Source organism: Solanum lycopersicum, chromosome 12, assembly GCF_036512215.1.
Source record: "Solanum lycopersicum chromosome 12, SLM_r2.1".
NCBI classification, from domain to species: Eukaryota; Viridiplantae; Streptophyta; class Magnoliopsida; order Solanales; family Solanaceae; genus Solanum; species Solanum lycopersicum.
The window spans coordinates 52,056,991-52,079,990 of NC_090811.1; the positions used below are offsets into that span (position 1 = coordinate 52,056,991).

General features: G+C 34.8%; 1 protein-coding gene across 15 annotated transcripts in view; it reads left to right on the plus strand.

Moving 5' to 3' along the window:
* Window positions 1-15,163, plus strand: part of LOC101262998 (uncharacterized) — a 30,753-nt gene extending 15,590 nt beyond the window's left edge. For 12 of the 15 annotated variants that reach the window (XM_069292791.1, XM_069292790.1, XM_069292798.1 and 9 more), the window contains 2 exons: window positions 645-734; window positions 1,075-1,346. In XM_069292791.1, coding sequence (XP_069148892.1) covers window positions 645-679 — 35 coding nt within the window. In that variant the 3' untranslated portion in view covers window positions 680-734; window positions 1,075-1,346. Of the gene's footprint in view, window positions 1-644; window positions 735-1,074; window positions 1,347-1,641; window positions 1,716-14,515 lie in introns of those variants that run through there. The other 3 variants (XM_069292793.1, XM_069292803.1, XM_069292794.1) reach the window with 2 other exon arrangements.
* Window positions 15,164-23,000: the final 7,837 nt, after the last annotated feature.

Below are 23,000 nucleotides of genomic sequence, written 5' to 3' on the forward strand. Positions count from 1 at the left end.
TAAGCATCACAGTAGTTAGCCTTGAGGGGAGTATTAGGAGGATGTTCTTATGTATGAATATGCTTATGATGCTTATGATATGTATATTAGAAACCTGCACATTGTTGATACTATATGATGATTAGTTTCACTTATGTATATGTGTTGGTCTATATGGTTAAAGTAAGATGATATGTACTTATAAATGCTATTTTATGTGAAGCTGGATGGTAGTCATGATTCGTGTTGGGTTACTTGATTAAGGTTATGGGGATTTACTTTGACATTGCACTTGTTGACTTGATAGGGTTCATGGGTAATTGACTTGCTTTGATTATGTTGAAATGTACTCTTATTCATGCTTGTTGTTAATATGACGTGGTGCTAGAGTTACTTGATTATGTATTTGATTATATGATAAGCATGTTGACTTGACTAGTTTTGATGTTGTTTGTCTTGGGCCGTACAAACCTATGACTTAATGAACATGCATTACTGATTAGTATGGTCTTATTTAATATGCATAATTGTTTTCAAAGTAAATTGAATATCTTTATAAAATGCCCCTTTTTCCTAGCATGTTTTCAAAGTATGTGTGCATATGGTTTCATACTTAGTACAAGTGGCGTACTAACCTCATTTGTTCCTTTCCCCAAACATTTTAGGTTCCGATCATTCAAGTGGTTTAAAGATGACTTGAAGAAGGCTTGAATATCTTGTTCATTCAAGTAGGGTACCTTGATAGGCATTCATGGGTAATTAACTTTCTTTTGTTATATTTAAATGTACTCTTATTCATGCTTGTTGTTAATATGACTTGATGATAGAGTTACTTGAATATGTATTTGATTATATGATAAGCATGTTGACTTGACTAGTTTTGATGTTGTTGGTCTTGTGATGTACATACTATGATTTAATGAACATTCATTATTGCTTGGTATTGTCTTTTTAAATATGCATATGTATTTTCAAAGTAAATTGCATATCTTTATGAAATATCCCTTCTTCTTAGAAAAGTTTGTATGCCTATGGTCTCATACTTAGTACAAGTGGCGTCCTAACCTCATTTCTTCCTTTTCCCGAACATTTTAGGTTCCGGTCAATGAAGTGCTTTGAAGAGGACTTGAAGAAGGCTTGGATCTCTTATTCATCCAAGTGGGGTAGGTCCTCAATTTCAGAGTGCGATGCCACTATCTAAATTATGGAGTTGCTTTTAGTTAAAGACTTCTATGGTTCTTTCTTTCCATTTAGTATGAAACATTGTATAGCCCATGTATGAGATTTTTACTTTATTTATGAGTTATGCCTAAGTTCATACATTCTTATTAGATGGTTATGAGATGAGATGACTATTTTGACTATTATGTCTATGTTATATTTTAGATACTTACATGCAATAAAAGTAGAAGACTAAGTAATCTTCCTATATGAAGGGTATATGCATACTAAATATATATATATATATATATATGTGTGTGTGTGTGTGTGTGTGTGTGTGTGTGTGTGTGTGTGCGCGCGTGTGTGTGTGTGTGTATATATGTTATGTGTATGTAGAGGTCTATGTAAACCTCCAAGTATAAGTAATGAAAAGTTATAATTTTCCTATAAATTTTACCTATGAATGTAATGATTGTTTTGGTTGGTAAAAATGGGTACAAGGTTAGGGATCTAGCTAACATTATGGTCAAAAAAAGAATAGTGGTCAAAACAAGCAAGTGGTTCAAATGAGACTCCAAAGAATAACCGCTTCTATGCTGCCCGCTCTAGGTGTGAGCAAGAGACTTCTCCCGACATGGTGACGGGTATGTTGAAAGTCTTATCTATTGATGTGTATGCCCTAATTGATCCTAGTGCTACTTTATCATTTGTTACTCCTCTAGTAACTAAAAAATTTGACATTTTGCTCGATATTTTGCATGAACCTTTTATAGTGTCTACCCCGATGGGTGAGTCGATTTTTGCAAAAAATGTGTATAGAAATTATCCAATAATATTGCCCAGTAGAGTTTCTTATGTTGAACTAGTAGAACTTAATATGCTTAATTTTGATGTAATTTGGGGTATGGATTGGTTGCATGCTTGCTTTGCCTCTATTGATTGTTGAATAAGGGTGGTGATGTTTAACTTTCCAAATTATCCCGTTAAGGAGTAGAAGGGGGGAAATTCTATTCCTAGAGGCTGTATCATCTCTTGTTTGAAATCATGCAAAATGATCTCCAAGGGGTGTTTATATCATATAGTGTAGGTCCAAATTTTAGACTCCGAAATTCCTCACATTGAGTTTGTCCCCGTAGTGACTGAATTTTCGGAGGTCATTCCTAATGATCTTCCCTGTATTCTTTCGAACAGGAAATTAATTTTGGTATCGACTTATTATCTGATACAAATCTCATTTCAACTCCTTCTTATTGGATGGCTCCGGCCAAATTGAAAGAGTTGAAGTCTCAAGTCAAGGATTTACTAGACAAAGGCTTCATTAGACCTAGTATTTCTCCATGGGGTGCTTTGGTTTTGTTTGTGAGGAAGAAGGACGGGTCCTTAAGAATGTGTATTGATTTTCGCCAACTCACTATTAAGAACAAGTATCCTCTCTCTCGGATTGAAAGACTTTTTTGATCAACTCCAAGGGGAAAGATACTTTTCGAAGATTGACTTGAGATCGAAGTATCACCAACTTAGGGTGAGAGGTGAATATATAACAAAGTTGGTATTTCAAACTATATATGGTCACTATGAGTTCTTAGTAATGTCTTTTCGTCTCGCAAATGCCCCAGCTGCATTTATGGACCTAATGAATAGGGTGTTTTGAAATTACCTAGATTCATTTGTCATTGTCTTCATTGATGAAATCTTGGTATAACTGAAAAATGAGAGTGATCACTTAACCATTTAAGGGTGGTGTTACAAAAAATTAAAGAACATCAATTGTTTGACAAGTATAGCAAATGTGAGTTTTGGTTGAGGTCGGTTAGAGTTCTTGGTCATATCATCTCTAGTGAGGGAGTTGAGATTGATCCAACGAAAACTGAGGCAGTGAAAAAATTGCCAAGACCATTGACTCCAACAGAAATTAGGAGTTTCTTGGGTCTACCGGGTTATTATCAGAGTTTTGAGTATCGTTTTGTGCCCATTGCATCTTCCTTGACTACTTTGACCCAAAAGTGTAATAAATTTGAGTGGTTGGAGGCATGTGAGAGAAGTTTTCAAATGTTGAAACATAATCTCACTTTTGCTCCGGTGTTGACATTACTGGAGGGTACAAAGGGTTTTGTTGTATATTATGATGCATCCGAGTGGGTTTAGTGTGTGCTCTTATGCAACATGGAAATGTGATAGCCTATTCTTCTAGGTAACTTAAAGCACTGTGAGAAACTATCTAACTCATGACCTTGAGTTAGAGCTCGTGGTATTTTCCTTTAAAATATGGAGGAATTACTTGTATAGTGTCCATGTTGATGTGTATATCGACCATAAGAGTCTCCAATATGTGTTTACCCAAAAGGAGTTGAATGTCCAAAAAATAAGATGGTTAGAATTGTGGAAAGATTACGACATGATTGTCCTCTATCACCTCGGCAAGGCCAATGTGGTTGTGGATACTCTAAGTTGTATGACTATGGATAGTGTGTCTCATATAGAAGAAGCTAAGAAATACAAATTGAAGGATGTTCATAGGTTGTCTAGGTTCGGTGTGAGGTTGGAAGATTCTCCAATGGTGGTTTCATGGTCCATCATAACTCCGAGTCATCATTGGTAGTTGAGGTGAAGTCCAAAACACACTTTGATAAATCGTTAATGGAGTTGAAGGAATCGGTCCTTGGAAATCTTAATGAGGAATTCTCCTTAGGGGGGATGGTATTTTGAGGTACCAAGGAAGATTATGTGTTCCCAAGGTAGATGAAATGAGGAATCGGATCCTTGAGGAAGACCATGGATCCCTCTACTCCATTCATCCGGGTTCGACAAAAATGTACAATGACCTTAGGGAATATATTGGTGGGAAGGTTTGAAGAAGGACATAGCGGATTTTGTTGCTAAGTGTCCGAATTGACAACAAGTGAAAGCCAAACATCAAAAGCCGGGGGGCTTACTACAAGAAATCCAAGTTCCTACTTGGAAGTGGGAAGCCATCCATAGGGATTTTGTAATGGTTTTACCTCGGACTCAAAGGCAATATGACTCTATATGGGTGGTTGTGGATAGGTTAACCAAGTTTGTTCACTTTATTCCTGTCAAGTCTACTTATTCGGCGAAAGATTATACTAGGATCTTCATAGATTAGATTGTGTTTTGCCATAGTATTCCATTATCCATCATATCGAATCGGGGTGCACAATTCACATCTAGGTTTTGGAGGTCATTCCAAGAAGGTTTGGGTACTACAGTGAAGTTAAGTACCGTTTTTAATCCCCAAATGGATGGTCAAGTGGAGCGTACTGTTCAAACCCTTGAAGATATGATTAGGGCTTGTATTATTGATTTCAAAGGAATTAGGATAAGCATTTACCTTTGGTGGAGTTTTCTTATAATAATAGTTTACATTCATCCATCTCCAAGGCTCCCTATAAATCCTTGATGGTAGGAGGTGTAGGTGTTCTATTGGATGTTTTAAAGCAGGTGAGTCTTTGCTTCTTTGTCCCGATAAGGTGATAAGGTGTATTTGAAAATTTTACCTATGAAAGAGGCGGTTAGATTTGGAAAGAAAGGAAAGTTTAGCCCTCGTTATGTGGGTCCCTATGCAATATTACAAAGGGTTTTTAAGGTGTCCTACGAATTGAAACTTCCTACTGAATTGGCTTTGGTTCATCTGGTTTTCCATGTTTCTATGCTTAAGAAGTGTATCGGTGATCCCGGGTATATTCTTTCTATAAAGGGTCTTAGTGTGAAGGATACCCTCTCTCGTGAGGAAGTTCCGGTTCAAATTGTTGATTGGTAAGTCAAGAATTTAAGGACTAAAGAGGTGAATTCCGCAAAGGTGTTATGGTTTAGGGTGCAAAATAGGAGGCCGAAGCCGACACGAAGTCCCATTACCCTCTTTTTTTTGATAAATAAGGGTAATAGTTCTTACTAATAATGAAAATAATTACTTCTGCAAAGGATGCAATTTTGATATTGTTACAGTGAATTACTGTGAAATTATGCATTGGGACATGAAATTTTTGCTCTTTGGCTTGTTTTCAGTTATGTCCTGCATTTTGATATGGTCCTTATAAAATAATATGTAGTACGTTTATAAGTTGAAATTTGACATAATTGACTCATAATGTTATATTTGGTTCTTGTTGTTGTGAGAAGGATATTTTTCATAATGTAATGTTGAGACTTATGTGTGATAATATAAGTTTTGATTGCCTTTTGTACGTGATATGGTTGATGTTGTTATGAATTGTTGGTTGTTGGGCTGCTAGTCTTGAGTCTTTTCCTTCCTTCTAAACATTTTTAGTGTCATTCTGGGATGAATGTTCCTAAGGAGGGGATAATGTAACACTTCAAAAATCCAAACGTGTTCTAGAGCCTAACATAGATGTAATAATATCTAGGAACTGTTTTAAAGTCTATTTTAATGAATATAATTCATTTAGGAAGTCTAGAAACCAAAACATCCAAGAACGTCCATGACGTTCAGAAACTAGTTCAAGGAGGTACTAGCGTGCCTTTGGCCTATTTGACTAGCTTTTAAGAGTCGGAAATAGATGAAAAAGGATGGAAGGGTGTCTAACATAGTTTTAAGTTGATTCGTAGTTGAAAAGTTTGGGTACAACTCCCCAAGGACAAACCAAGGGCCCTTGAGGAGGACCCTTGCAAATGGAGTCAAACACTGCCTGGGCAGTGTTCACCCACAAGAGATAGACGACGGGCCGTGTGTGGATCGATGGGGCGTTGATGCCAACCATCAACCAAAACTTAGCCAATTTATTGGAGGACCTCACCTTCACAGTCCCTTAACTCATCGACGGACGTGCAGTATATAAGGGGGCTGGTCTGTCGATTGAGCCACGACGCGTCGACAGGGTCTCATCTGTGAGGGTCCAATTTTGCTGCACGTTTTTTACTAAGTCTTAACTAATTAATTAAGGGGTTTGGTGGTTATTTAGGTATTAAGGGAAGTTTAATTAACTTAATTAACCCCCACATAAGACCTCAACCCCATTAGTCTAATTACAACTCACAAAACAAAACTCTCTTCCTTCTCTCTCTATTGGAAGACACCATTAAAGACCAAGATAGGGGAGGGTTTTGTGGGTTGTAAAGGGACGATTTCACCATCAATTCTTCATTAAACATTGAGGAATAGTACATAATTCACCTTTGAGACCTCTTTCCTCAAAGGGTTTGTTCAAATTAATTTCAAAACTTGAGTTTTCATTTAGGTCTTCCTCAATCTCAAAAATTATGTTATGAATTGAATTGTTTATGATTTATTTTGGACATTATGAGTATATTACCATGTATTCTAACTTAATTATGATATGTCTTGAAGGTTCGGTCTAGTTTGTAGAAGATGACCCTTAACCCTAGTTTTCAGCTTGATATTAATTAGGTTGTATTTGGTTCAATTTACTTGGTTATTGGTTGAATTACTATTAGATAATGTTGTTACACTAATCATGAATAAAATTAGGTTTATTTGTAGTCTTTCATACAATTTCTTGAGAAGATGATCTAGGTTATAAAGTGAATTGACCTAAGTATCTTGTTTTAAGCCATCTTTTTCTCAACAATGTCTTTGGCATTTGATCCAATAGCGTTCCGTTAAATAGGAACAAATTTGATAAATACTGATAACTCTCGGATAGAGTATTAGAACGGAAAGATCATCTTGTATTGAATTGTGATGTAGTGATTCTTATAGTCTTGTTATGATTTTGATTATTTACTTATGATGATTTATAAAAGAATTGGGTTGAATTGAGGGTTTATGGTAAGACCTTGACGATTAACTGTGAAGGAGACTTGGTAAGTCGTATGATCTCTATCATTTACTTCAACTTGTGGTTAGTTGTGATTTAAATTATGATGTTGTATTAGAGTATGCCTTGTATTAGGATTCTTAGGATGGTATGATGTTGAATTGAAATGTCTTGACTATGATTTGTGAGGTGTTTGCTTAAGTTGTAAATATTATAAGGATGGTAAATGATTTACCACTATGCCTTGTCATGATATAAGAATGTTAATTTGCTAACTTCACCTATATGAATTGTAATGAAAGGATTTATAGTCATGCAATTCATATTGAGCTATTGAAGATGATGATCATAACCCAAGACCTAAACTAAGCTATGATTGATAATAAAGGCTTAACGACATTTCAAAAAGCGACTCTAGCTTAGCACCGAGTGAACTACAATGAGGAGTGTCCCTTCCTACATAGGGAAGGTAGGATCACTAATGTACTCTTGAGATTGCAGACTACAATGCATGTAGCATTAAGAGGGTCCTAACTACATCTTCTAGTTCATGAACTATGTTGTCCCCATAGAAATACTAGCAAGTGGATCCACATATTTGCTATGTTTCATGTTTTGGTACTACCTTGTCAAGTAGTCTGCCCTTCTTTGGTGTAGGGTTCTATGACACCGGATTCCACATTAGCTCATAAGGTCTATGTCGGTTAGGGAAAGATGTTCCCAAAAGGTAAAATGAACTAAAAGAATGAACTCTAACTAGGATGACCTAAGAGGTCTAACTTAGTCTAGGTAGGGGTATGGGACTCTACCTAAGCATTGCACTAGTTAGACTTAATGGGAGTCTTATGAGGATGTTCTTATGTATGAATATTCTTATGACGATATATTATATGTATATGATGAACTTGCACATTGTTGATACTATATGATTATTAGTTTCACTGTATATGTGTTGCTTTATATGGTTAAAGTAAGAAAATATGTACTCTTAAATGCTAGGTTATGTGAAGTAGCATGTTATTCATGATTCTTGTTGGGTTACTTGATTCAGTAAGATTATGGGGCTTTACTTGGTCATTGCACTTGTTGACTTGATAGGGGTTCATGGGTATATGTTGAAATGTACACTTAGTCATTCTTGCTTTTAATATGACTTGATGATAGAGTTACTTGAATATGTATTTGATTATATGATAAGCATGTTGACTTGACTAGTTTTGATGTTGTTGGTCTTGTGATGTACAAGTCTATGACTTAATGAACATGCATTATTGTTTGGTATGGTCTTGTTGACTATACATAAGTGTATTCAAAGTAAATATAAAATCTTTATCAAATGTCCCTTTTTCTTTTAATGTTTCAAAGTATATGTGCATGGTCAAGGATATGAAGATCAGAATGAGCTTGTTTGTTGTTGTATTCGGTCGTGATTCAAGCAAAGAAGGTAGGGCTGCAATGTTGATAGGCGACATGGACATATCAAGGCTAATGGTCTATGTGCAACAAGTTGAACAAGAGAAGTTGAGGAATAGAGAGAAGTATCGAAACAAGAAATCAAAGACTGGAATAAGTTTGGTCAACTGAAGGGTGGTTCAAGTTGAACACAACTTTAGAAACCAAAGGGTCATGCACCATCATCTGCTAGTGCATCTCCAGCCAGAAATAGAGGTAAGTATAATCTCAAGAATTTGTAGAATTTTAACGCTAGACCAGCCCAGTCTCATGCTAATGTGGCACAAGAAGGTACTTGGGCTCCTGGATGTGGTAGGTGTGGTAGAACCCATCCAGCTAAATATTGTGATGGCCAGAAAGGTTGCTTCAAGTGCGGTCAAGAGGATCACTTCATGAGATAGTGCCCTAAGAATAATCAAGGTGGAGGAAATTCGGGTGATAAAACTCAATCGTCACAGTCACTCCACTAGACAGGGCTTCACCTAAAGGAGTCACTTCTGGTGCTGGAAGAGGGGCAAACTGTCTCTATGAAATCATTAGCCGCCAAGAGCAAGAGAACTCTCCAGACGTTGTCATGGGTATGATCAAAGCCTTTAGTTTGGATGTCTCCTTATGTTTCAAATTAGTTTGAAATTCTTCCGGAAAAACTTTGTGAACTTTTATGTGTTCATATACCTGTGGGGGAGTCTATTCTATTGGAAAGAGTCTATCGTGATTCTCCAATTTCCATAAATCACAAGATCACCATGGCTGATCTAGTAGAGTTAAACATGGTGGATTTTGATGTCATTCTAGGTATGAATTGGCTTCATGCCTGTTATGCGTCAATAGATTGTAGAATTGGAATTTCAACTTTCATTATCCAAATGAGCCAGTCATAGAATAAAGTAGTAGTTTAGTAGTTCCTAAAGGTCATTTCATTTCATACCTTAATGTGAGGAAGTTAATTTCAAAGGGATGCATCTATTAATTAGTCCAAATTAATGACTCAAGTTCTGAGGTACCTTCCCTTAAGTCAGTTCCTATAGTAAGTGATTTTCTAGAAGGCTTTCCTTATGATCTACTTGGAGTCCCTCCTAAGTGAGAAATAGACTTTGGCATAGGCCTCATTTCAGATACTTGTCCTATCTCTTTTTTTCCATAGAGGATGGCATCAACAGAGTTGAAAGAACAACTGAAATAAATGTTAGATAAAGGTTTCATTCGACCATGTGTCTTAACTTGGGGCGATTTGTTCTTGATTGTAAGGAAGAAAGATGGTTCCCTTAAGATGTGTATAGACTACCGCCAATTGAATAGGGTGACCATAAAGAATAAATATCATCTTCCAAGAATAGATGACCTTTTCGACTAGCTTTAAAGTGTTCTTTCTTCTCGAAAATTGATCTCAATCAGGCTACGATCAGTTGAATGTTAGGTAATGTGACATTCAAAAGACAAATTTTAGAACCAGGTATGGGCATTATGAATTTTTAGTTATGTCCTTTGGTTTGACAAATGCACCAGCAACATTCATAGATCTTATTAACAGAGTCTCAAACCTTATTTTGATCTGTTTGTCATCGTCTTCAGTGATGACAGAATGGTTCATTCAAGGAATGAAGAAGATCATGCTAGTCACCTCAAGATTGTTCTATGGACTTTGAAAGATAAGGAGTTATATGCCAAGTTCTCCAAGTTTGAGTTTTGACTTAAGTATGTAGACTTCTTGGGCCACATTGTTTCCAGTGATGGAATTAAAGTTAATACCCAAAAGTTAAAAGCAGTTGAGAGTTGGCCTAGATCCACATCTCCAACAAATATACAGAGTTACTTGGGCTTGGTTTGCTACTATAGGAGGGTTGTTGAAAGGTTTTCATCTATATTATCTCCCATAACCAAGCTAACTCAGAATATAATCAAATTTCAATGGTCTAAAGCTTGTGACAAAAGCTTTTATGAATTGAAAAAGAGATTGACTACCGCTCTTGTTTTGACCTTATCAAAAGGTAATCAAGGTTTTGTGGTGTACTAGATGCATCAAGAGTTAGTTTGGTCTAAGTGTTTATGAAGAATGTCAAGTTTATAGCTTATGCCTCCAGACAGTTGAAGATTCGTAAGAAAAATTATTCAAATCATGTCCTAGAATTGCTTGTTGTAGTTTTCGCCTTGAAGATATGGCGTCACTACTTATATGGTGTTGATGTTGACATATTCACTGATCGCATAATCCTCCAATATGTGTTCATTCAAAAGGACCTAAATCTCATATAGAGGAGGTGCTTGGAATTACTCAAGGATTACGATATGCGTATTCTTTATCCCAAGTAAGGATAATGTAGTTGTTGATGCCTTAATAAGGTTATCCACGGAGAGTAGCGCCCATGTTGAAGAAGAAAAGAAAGAGTTCTCTAAAGAGGTGTACAGACTCGCACATTTGGGAGTCAGACTTATGAATTCCACAAAAGGAGAGATAGTGGTGACTTATAGGGTTAAATCATCACTCATGTCTGAAGTGTAAGAAAAACAAGACCAAGACCCCATTTTGCTTTATTTGAAGGTGAATGTTCAAAAGCATAGGGTATTGGCTTTTGAACAACGGGAGATGGTGTACTGAAGTACCAAGGTAGATTCTGTGTACTTAGGGTGGATGGACTCTAATACAGAATTCTTGAGGAATCTCATAGCTACAGAGATTTCATTCATACGAATTCCATGTACCGTTATTCGAGAGAGTTATATTGGTGGGAGGGCATGAAGAAATATATTGTTGAGTCTGTTGCCAAGTGCACAAATTGCCAACAAGTGAAAGTAGAGCATCAAAGGCCCGAAAGTTTTGCTCAGACTATAGAACTTCCAGAATGGTAGTGGGATATGATTAATATGGAATTTATCACAGGCTTTCAAAGATCTCGCAGGCATCATGATTCTATTTGGTTGATTGTCGATAGAATGACAAAGTCAACCCATTTCTTGCAAGTAAAGACAACCTATTCGGACAAAAAATATTTTAAGTTTTACCTTTAAGCGGTGGTGAGACTTCATAGAGTCCCGATCTCCATTATTTCACATAGAGGTGCACAATTTACTGCACAGTTTTGGAAATCATTCTAGAAAGGTTTCGGTTCAAAGGTGAACTTAAGCACTGCTTTTCATACTTATACAGATCGATAGGCAGAGCTTACTATCTAGATATTAGAAGATATGTTGAGAGCTTGTGTGATCAATTTCAAAGGGAATTGGGATGATAACATACATGTCATGGAGTTTGCTTACAACAACAGTTACCATTCAAGCATCCAAATTGCTCCATATGAGGCTCTTTATGGGAGAAGATGCAGATGTATTATTGGGCGCTTTGAAGTTTTTAAATCATGATTAATAAGACCATATCTATTTCACCAATCGATGTAGAATGTGAAAGTTATTCAAGAGATATTGAGAACCACATAGAGTCTCCAAAAGTCCTACATGGATGTTAGCTGATGATCGTTAGAGTTTGCGGTGTATGACTGGGTGCATTTGAAATTTTGACCAATGAAGGGGGTTACAATGTTTGGTAAGAAGGTGAAACTTAGTCCCCGATATATTGGCCCTCACTTAATTTCCAAAAGAGTTGGCTATGTAGCATATGAGTTGGAGTTACCCCAAGATTTAGAAGTGGTTTATCCGGTAATCCATGTATCCATGTTGAATGAATGCTTCGGTGATCCTTTCTTAATTCTACCAACCAAGAATTTCTGGATTAAGTATAGATCATCGTATGAGGATATTTTGATTCAAATTTTAGACCGACAAGTTTGAGAGTTGAGAACTAAGGAAGTGGCATCAACCAAGGTCCTTTGGAGGAACCAATTTGTTGAAGAAGCGACTTGAGAAAATCGATGAGGATATGAAGAAGTGATATCCATATCTCTTTGAATTCTGAGCGAATTCATATCAAGGTTCTAAATACACTTTATAGCACTTGATAAGACTATGCGTTAGTATATATTTCTTGTTTCTTTGGTTGAGGGTTGAAATGAGATACTATGTTTCAATAGTGAAAAGTTCTCATTCGAAGACAAATTTTCCCAAGGGGAGATATTGTAACGTATTGTAACTTCAAAGAACTGAAGAATGAGCTAAGAAACAAGAATAATCGTTTTGGGAGATAAATACGAAAATCTGAAAAAATTCCTAAGCGTAACAGTAAGTTTTTGGTCATTTTCAAATAGTCATAACTCCCAGCTCAGGAGAAGTTGGGTAAGTTCTTTATATGGTTAGAAGTCCCTTGGGATGATCTTTCCAATGGCGCCAAGTTTATGCATTTTCAATGTCGTATGAGGGAGATATTTCCTTTAGAAGTTGGTTTTATGTACTGAGGAAAGTCTAATCCGGATTTTAGTAAGGATAAAGTAGTATTTTCACCCTAGTATTTCCTAATTAATTTTGAGGGTTTATTAGGGGCAAAACTAATCCTTAATTCAGTTTTAGAAAAGTTGAGACGCTTAGGGCTTGGGGAGAAAAGAGAATATAAGAAAAAAGGAATATAAAAATTCTTGAAGAACGCTAAGATTTCGCTAGTTGAATTCGTCCGGGGTTATCCCTATTGAGGTATGTGAGATTTGTTTTTGGGTTCATTCATCCACACACCAATATGTTTAATTCAGCAAGTTTTGTATTTATTGAATGATGAATCTTGAAGTTTTTTATAAACAATTATTGAAATCTTGTTCGTAACATCGTAGTGTACTTTTAGTTGTTTATGATTCGTGTTTTAGGGCAGTTTTACGAGTCCAAACTATTAGGTATTTAGGATGTTAATATCCATTGAATTTTAAGAGGCTTAGAGTTGAAAATTGGAGAAGAAAAGTCGAAAAATGCATCTGACAGGACTTGGGGCGCCGCGCCTATTAGAGCCCCTCAGAGCAGCCTCAGTCTGACAAGACCTGGCGTTGCGTCAGCCAAAGACCTTAAAAACAGCCTCTGTCCATCAAGCTATGGCGACCCGCGCCTCTTAGAGCGCCAATGTCACCTGGAGTTCCCATTTTTCCCCTATCTTTTTGTACGAGTTTTTAAGTTATGTACCTACAAATCCTAGTTGATTACAACACTATAAAGTACATCTTAACGTCATGAAATCATCCAGAAACATGGCTTCATGTTCTTTGAATCCATAATCCAGTTCAAGGAAAGCTAGGATCAAAGTCAAAGAAGTTAAAGAAGGCAATAAAGTAAGTTAAGGTGAAGTTTCTTAAAGCATCCAAGGGTATTATTTAAACATTTTAACTTCGTTTTAAGACTTAAGTTTTGAGTTAAAAAAGAGTAAAAGTTGAAGTCTTTTCTTCAAATAAGTATAAGGGGACTAAGTATTCCCTAAAGAGTTGATCAAGACCAAAAGCTTCAAATTAAGCAAAGAGTAAAGGGTTGAGTTCATTTCTCAAAAGATACGGGGGGAAATAAGTATTCCCTTGAAAGTTATAAATGTTTTTTTTTAACATTTAAGTTAAAGGGGAGCTAAGACTTCCCAAAAGAGTTCTGGAAAAAAAAAAGAAAACATTGATTCCAAAGGAGATTTTGCAAAGTTAAAGTGTTGAGAAAATCATCTAAACCTAAAGAAAGTAATTTATTCTCAAAGTATGAGCTAAAGTATATTTCATGAGTAGTATTGAGAACCAATATAGGGATAAGAGTTCATAATTAACTCAAGTCCCCATGTAAATCATGTATCCATCATGGGTGTTAACGGGTCATACTTTTCAGGTGATCATATAAGTTAAGCTAGTGGATCTACTAAGTTAAGTTAAGTCTTATATCAATGGCAAGGTATAGGATGGTCCTTTACAACATGAGCTAAAATGTGGTATCATCACTTAGGCTCATGGTGATGTTTGTCGATTAAAGAATATCCAACATAAACTATATTACTTTCATATATTAGTAGTTGAGTTTATTATTGCATTACCTTTAATGAACTTAGTATTTACAATGTTTTACAAGCTTTATATATATATATATATATATATATATATATATATATATATATATATATATATATATATATATATATATATTGGGTTATGACTTCTTTAGTTGAGCAGAGTTTATGTACCGTGGTTTCACAGTACTTTCAATGCTTTTTCCTTAAGATTGGTGTGTCTAAAACCTTTTTGTAGTAGTTTTAATATGTTTTTGTCTTTGTTTTGCAGGAAAGTTGTCCAAAACTAAAATGCAGAAGGCAGTGAAGAATCAATGCATAAGTGACCATGAGGACATCGATGGCCTGTTTTCCCATCGACAAACCACAGGTGGTGACCATTGATTGGAGGTTCAGACATTTCAAAGAAACTCAAGGAATTCTGACTAAGAGTGGGTCTATGGAAGGATCAACGGTTCATCGGTTGATCGATAGAGTGTCGTGGAAAAGCGCCAATATGATTAGAGAATGTCCCAGTAGCCGAAGTTGAAGAAAAGCTAAGTAAAGAACGATGAGAAGCATTGACGAACTGTAGGTGAATCAATGGACCGTGATCTTGGTTCGTCGATGGGATCAGAGAAGGTGTAAAGGGAAGGCTGAGAAAAGATGATGAGCATGGACCGACGGAGGCAGTCGACAGTCCGTTGTTTGATCTATGGACCGTCTATGGGGGTCGCCGATTGAAGCCGCGTTTTGGACTAACTTTCCTATTTTAGTTTAGGACTCTATTTTATTATAAATAGGGTGAAAACCTCAGTTTTAGGGTTGGATTCTTTTAATAATTTCATACTTTTGTTCTTGGATATTTGTTTTGCAACTTGGGCATTAATTAAAATTTTCGGATTTGGTTTTTAAGATAATTGTGTGATTGCAAGCTGAATTTATGGGTTTCTTTTGAATTTGTCAAAGTAGGTTCATTATTTATTATTTATCGATTATGAATTGTGTTCTTCTAAGCATGGGTAACTAATCCACAAAATAGGACTGTGGGAACCATGGGTGATTAAAAAAATAAACCTAGCTAAATAACAATTCTCAATTAGGTTATTGCATGCATCAATAACTCTTTCATTTAGAAGTCTTCTAACGATTTCACGCGTTAGAACTCGCCTTATTGATACTTTCCGGACCAAGGGGGTAGTTCATAGGAAAATAATTATCGACATAAATTTAGTGAATACTATCTAATATGCTAGTTTCGATTGGTGTGAAGTAATAACGAATATGATGCTTAATATGAACTAAAGGTAAGGGTTACCAACTTAGACACCCATTTTCAGACCAAGGTTCGGAGTGAAATTCTCTAAATGTCGGACCAAGGATTTAGAGTTATATAATTTATCACTTTGCATGCAAAACACTAGCAAAGAATTTTATAGCTAGGATTATGGCATTATGAACCTATCGGGAACACTTATACCCTATTTTCTCGCACAACTTTATAAACACTAATAATTCACTCTTGCTAGTTGTTTGATTTCACAAGCTTACCACACTTTTGTTTCACAAAACCCCCTTTAGTTACTAGTTTCTGGAAAGGACTTGACTAAATAGAGGTAATCATACGTTAAACTTAAGTCTAAATCATGTTCCTAGTTTTTAGTTCATACTATGTGGGCTGGGTTTTTTAATCCTAACCCTAACAAAACCAACGAGTCACACACTAAGCATAGCAATTATATCAAATGGTCAATCGAATTTTTATTCAACCTTATAGAATTAAGAATTAGAAATGTTCCCCTTTATTAGGAAAAGAATGAAAAAAAACGAATAATTAAATTATATTTTCTCTCCTATTTACTACGGCGACGAAGAATCAAATTATCACTATATTTATTCCTTTTTTCTACTTCTTCTTCCAAGTGCAGGATAACCCCAAGGGGTTGTGGGTTTTTTTCTACCAATTGGGGCTCTCCCTTCACCACCCCATGGGGATGGTTTACAGTGTTCATAACTACTCCTCTTACTACAGGACACTTACCTAGCCAACGCTTAGATCCGGCTCTACCCAAACTTTTCTGGTTCACCCCAACATTCGTGGGATCGACCCCATCCTAATAGTTTGTTTATTTACGTTATATGACCGCTTATAATTCTTTAGGAAGCGTAATTTGAGTGTACAAAATTTTGGCACCACTGTCGGGGAAAGTGACTTTTAGATTAACTTTAAGAATAATTACTGAATTTTAGTCAATAATTTCCTAATTTTACTTTTTTTTATTTTGTTTTGTTTCTCATGTCTAGCTCTAGTGTATGCCAAGTACATGGAGCCGAGGAGAACCAATTGTACCTTTCGATCCTTAACTTTACCAAACACTCCGCAGAATGAATGATCAATAGAATCCTGCAAATCTTGGTAATGGTATTAACCGTCAGCTTCCTCCGTCAGTTGGTGCTCACAACCAAGTCATTGTGAAAAACCCTGGTGATGGTCCTTTGAGGAGGCAACCTCCCGTCCCACGCCCTCAAGAGTTCTATAGGGGCAACATTAATATGTTTTTGTCTTTGTTTTGAAGGAAAGTTGTCCAAAACTAAAAATGCAAAAGGTTGTGAAGAATCAGTGCAGAAGTGACCCATGAGGCCATTGATGGCCCGTCGTCCCATCGACGGACCATAGGTGGTGACCATCGATTGGAGGTTCAGGCATTTGGAAGCAACTCAGGGAAGTCTAACTAAGTGTGGGGCTACAGAAGGATCGACGGTCTATCGGTTGATTGATGGACCGTCATGGGAAAACGTCAATGTAATTTGAGAATGTCCAGTACCTGAAATTGAAGAAAAGTTAAGTATGGAACAACGAGAAGCATCGATGAACCGTAGGTAAATCGACGGACAATGTTGTTGGTCTGTCGATTGGATCACAGAAGATGCAAAGTGAAGGTTGAGAAAAGATGCTAAGTATGGACCGACGGAGGCAATAGATGATCCGTCGTTTCATCGACGGACCGTCCGTGGGGGTCGTCGATTGAAGTTGTGTTTTGGACAAACTTTCCTTATTTGAACTCCATTTAATTTCGGACTCTGTTTTATTATAAATAAGATAAAAAAACTCATTTTTAGGGTTGGATTCTTTTACTAATTTCATACTTTTGTTCTTGATGATTTGTTTTTTCAACTTTGGCAGTAATTCAAATTTCCGGATTTAGTTTTTATGATAATTGTGTGATTTCAAGTTGAATTTCTGAATTTTCTTCAAATTTTTCAAAGTAAGTTCATGATTTATTATTCATCAAGTATGAATTGTGTTCTTCTAAGCATGGGTAAATATATCCACAACTAGGTTTGTAGGAACCAAGGGTGATTAACAAAATAAACGTAGCTAAATAACAATTCTCAAATATGATATTGCATGCATCGATAATTCTTTCTTTAGAAGTCTTTAACGAGTGCACGCGTTACAACTCGCCTTACTGCTACTTGCTTGACCAAGGGGGTCGTTAATAAGAAAACAATTATCGACATAGATTTAGTGGATACTATCTAATAGGCTAGTTTCGATTGGTGCGAAGTAATAACTAAGTCATACATCGAATATGATGCTTAATATGAAGTAAAGGTAAGGGTTAGTAACTTAGAAACATATAGTCAAACCAAGGTACGAAGTGAAATTCACTAATTGTCGGACATAGGATTTGGATATACATAACTTTTCACTTTGCATGCAAAACACTAGAAAAGAATTGCAATAGCTAGGATTATGGCGTTATGAACTTATTGAGAACACTTACACCCTAGTTTCTCTAACAACTTGAAAAACATTAATAATTCACTCTTGCTACTTGTTTGATTTCACGACATTACCACACTTTTGTTTCAAAAAACCCCGCTTTAATTATTAGTTTTCGGAAAGGAGTTGGCTAAATAGAGGTAATCATACATTAAACTTAAATCTAAATAATTTTCCTCGTGGGATCGACCCCAACCTAATACTTGGGTGCTTTACTTGATATAACCGCTTATACTTCTTTAGGTAAGTATAATTTGAGTGAATCAAGAGTCAAGGTAAGTTCATCCATAATCCTTTCAACCTTAGTAGTTGTTGTTTTGCATTCCTACTCGCATACTCGTACATTCAATGTACAGATGCTTGTTGGTCAGCATTGTTTTATGATGAAGACGCATGTAAGAAGGATCAGCTTCCAGCGCATCGTTGATCCAGTTTGAGCATTCAGAGTAACTGGTGAGCCTCTTTGCATTCCGGCCCTTTTTATGCTTTCCAGTCTTTTAGTTTCTGAATAGTGTGGGTTCTATCCCAACATTCATCGTATGTTTAAAGGATTCATAGACAATCAAATAGTTGGTTGAGTCTCTTCTTTAAATTGCATATGCTTTGCTATAAGAATTTAAGTGTCATTTTGACCAAACTATTATGTTTTAAGTGATCCTTTTAAAAATGATCTTATTTCATAATTGAGTTAAGCTAAGTCTTCCACTGAGTTCAGCAAGCCAAGGCAAGGGTTCACTCAAGATCAGAAATATTCATTGGGTGACGGCCTCGTCCAGGGTGTAGGCTCCAGGCGTGACAGCTCATTCGAGGTGGTGCTCCTGACAAAATTTTATCCATACCCAAAGCTAGAAGCCAAGACCTCTGATTAAGGGTAAAACACTCCCACAAGTGCACCACAACCCATGTTGGCATAAAAAGATTTTTTTCTTTACTACTTTAGATTTTCTTTTAATGTAAATTTAGTTGAGTAATTTTATTAATAAAATAAGCCTATATTGAATGATTTAACTGATATAAAACAAAGATTAATGAATTTGTTAGATAAAATTTTAATTGAGTTGCATTTCTAAATTTAAATTGAGTGACATATAACTATAGTACTCACCTCTTTTAACCACAAAAAAAAGTACTCACAATGAAGTCTACATTAAAAACATCTGCAACGAGATCTTCTTCATTTGAACTTGTACTTCTCTTTCTTGATGTATGTCCTTAGAAAATTCAATAATCTTAATGTGCAATTTTTCAATTAATTATACTATCATTTTGAAAAAGACATAGTCATGCATAGTCAAGATATTTTAGGAAATTCAAAATACAGATGGAATGGAAATAAATTATTAAGGCGAAATTAGGAAATGCAAAATACATAGTCAAGATATTTTATTATTAAAAATATTACTAGTAATTAGACAACTTTTTTTTTTACAAAACCTTATTTTGTCTTAACCTATCAAATACAAAATGAAAATGAAATATAATATTTGTAAATGGGTTAGTGTTTCACAAAAAAAAATCTTTGAAACTTTATTTTGAATCTCCTTATATTATTGATTCCAGTAAACATTTTAAAAACAAGAAGGAGAAATTATAAACACAATTTCCTTTATTCAATGAGAGTGAGTGGGATGTGATCTGTTATAAAAGTAGAAAATATACTTAATAAAGCATGCAATTTTATAATATCAATCATGTATTAAGAAATAAAATAAACATGAATATATCATTCAGACCTGTAAGAATAAAATATAAAAGTTTTGCTTAACTTAGGGTGTATTTATTTCAAAGGATGGACTTTTTTGTTTGTTTAAAAAAAAAAGTAAATTTAATAACTTATCGGTAGCCTAACGAATAATAAACTCGGAATGAGTTTAATCATTTCTAATAATGTTTTTAGATGATTGAATTTTTTTCATTATCAAGCAACTTATATCTTCAATGTATTTTATTAAAACAACAAAATGTCATTCAAATTAATTACTAGACCAAATGTATCTCCTGAGAACGACTATATAAAATAGTCTTCATCATCCTTTTTCACTCTGAGTATTCTCTCTATATAAACAATTCCTTCCATATCATAATAAATTTCATCTATATTTTCAGATGACAGAGAGAGGAAATTGCATAGTGGTTCTAGTGACAACGACTGTCACCCCAAATAAGGTTCCACACTAATATAAAATAGGCTTATTGCAACGCAGAGAAAATAGTTGTGTTATAGCTATCAATTAATAATGTGTTACATTAGGTCGCGTAGCCGTCGAGTTTATACAATGAATTATGCGTTGGCTCGCAATGGTCGTCGCCATAGCGTTGGCCTGTAGCAACGATTATTAATTTTTTTGGTGCAACAGAGGTATCTGGTTTATGCATTGGTCCATAGACCTTTATTGCAACAAATATATTTATTAAGTTAATCATTTAAGTAACCTATTGCAACGTTTATATGGATTATTGCAACACTTATTTTTACGTATTGCAACCGTTCTCTTTACCTACTCCAATGGTTCTAGTAACATATTATGATAGTCCAGACAAAATAGCAATTTCATGAAGTTATAAAACAATATTTACATATAAGATAAATTATTATATTCACAACGTAGTTAGAATCCACTAGTATTATATACCCTAAAATAAAAAATTCCAAACTCAAATGATTAATTAAGTTTTACAAGATCCAAGAGTTTCTACATTACCAAAATGTTTGATAGCAAAACGAATATGAGAACATCAATTAATAATTCAAATATCTTCTCAAGTTAGATCAAGATCATTATCACTGCCATCTTTTCCTTTCTTCATTTTTAACACCTACAAAAAAGCATAAATGATGTCATACAGTGCACCAATATATCATTTTGATATCAAGTAAGAAAAGTTTAATGTCCTTTGAATAAATCAGTGAAATGTAGCATAGATATGATATTCAAGAGACGTACTACTTTTGTTTGCAATGGCATATCAATGTTGTTTTGAATGACACATTCAAATTTCTAACATTTTTCACCTATCTATCTCCACAATGATAAAACCTAAACAATGTATTTCTAAAATAATTGTTGTTTCTTTATTATTATTGGTAATTTGAAAGTTAAATTCTCTGTTTTGAAGGGAAGAAGATGTTTATAATGTGTATAATGATATGTACTTGTAACTGCTAAATATAAATATATATATATATATATATATATATATATATATATTTATTCACAACCCCATCTCTTCAGATCATTTAAGCTAAAAATTTCAATAGCACATTAGTGTAGATTACCAAAAAGACATGAAATATTTATATAAATAAGGTGAAGCAATACAAAATGAAGTCGATGATATTACCACTACGGTCACCTAGAGAGTCACAACAATGATAATCGAAAGCCTTAGAAAATTAAGAGAGTATAACTAAGACTTTTTTAAGAGGATATATGTGCCTATATGTGATCATGTACACATGTGGAAGAGGAATAGGATGAAGATAATGGGGCTGATCATAGAATATACAATATCAGCAAAAGCATTTCTATAGATAATCACAACAAAAATTATATACCACTTTTGGAGGGTGAGAAATGAAGAATGTTGGAACAACAAGTCCAACAACCATTTACATTGTGCAAGTAAATACAAATGAAGTGCAATCACAAGATAATACTGACATTGTACAAGCAAATACAAATGAAGTGAAAACATAAGATAATATTAAATCCAAACATACAGAATTGATTTTGTGCCACTTGACCTTAAACAATTGGCACCGAATCAAAAACCCTCACTCCAAAACATGACTTGGAAAACCTCGGGGAATAGCCTATGTTATCCCATTTTGTAAAGGTTTGAATTTACCAATGTGTTATTACTAGTGCTCATCATATTGTAAAGATTGTTGCCAATTCCATACAGGTAGATAGCTATATGGAATATAATTATTAGGAGGTTGTTTTTGAGCACTACCTCCTTTCAGTAGCATATTATTATTATTTGAATATGTTGTTGTTAGTTTCATAGAAGAATATGTTTTTGTATATAGATTTAAGCTTCCGATACACGGACTCAAATTATGATCACTCAGTTGCTTGAAATCGAGTATAAGAAAGAAAAATAAACAAGGAGAGAAAAATAAGAAGAGGAGGAAAAGGAAGAAAAAAGTATTGACCTTGATTGTTACTAAAGAAGACAGATGATTGATTAGTTGAGAAACCACATCTCTGGGCAAACGAGCATGGACTCTTAGCATTTTAGCATCAAGTGTTAACCCTTGATTTAGACCTTGAAGTTGTGCATTGATTTGTTCTATATGTATGTACATTATGTCATTTTTTTTGGAGTTTCCTGGTGTTGTGAATAGCAGTTTGGACAACTAAATTCTTTAGTTGGACTCTATGCTAGTTGTCTAGCTGAAACTAGGGAGGCCAAATCACTACAGAAATTCCAAACGTTGATTTAAAGATACACAGTGTGATGAAAAATATATGCTAGTGGTGCATGCAACTACACTTACTAAATACAAGATATTTCTCTACGAGACATTTACCAAATGTAAGAAAAAGATGAAAATTAATAAACTAAAAATTTCATCCTTTAGAATCAGGGCTCGAAGCATTAAAGGATGTATTTTTAACCACAATAATCAAGATGATTGATACTCATTTTGGTATGAATGTTGTATTATGATTATGTGAGCATGTAGTACCACATTGAGATGTTCCTTAAGTATTATGAATTCAATTTGATGTGGCCATTAGCTATTTAAGTTATTTCATAAAATTATATTCTTCTTATCGAAGTCATTTTGTAATAGACGGTTTTCTACTTATTTATGATATACATTGGAGAAAATTGTTTTTTTTTTTCATATTTACAGAAAGAAGACATCCAAATAATAATATAGGGATAGGACAAGAGAAATCCCATCTAGACTGCCACTTAGTCAGAGTACATTTCAAATATTTTGATAAACTGATCAAAAGTCCATTCTGATACCGGA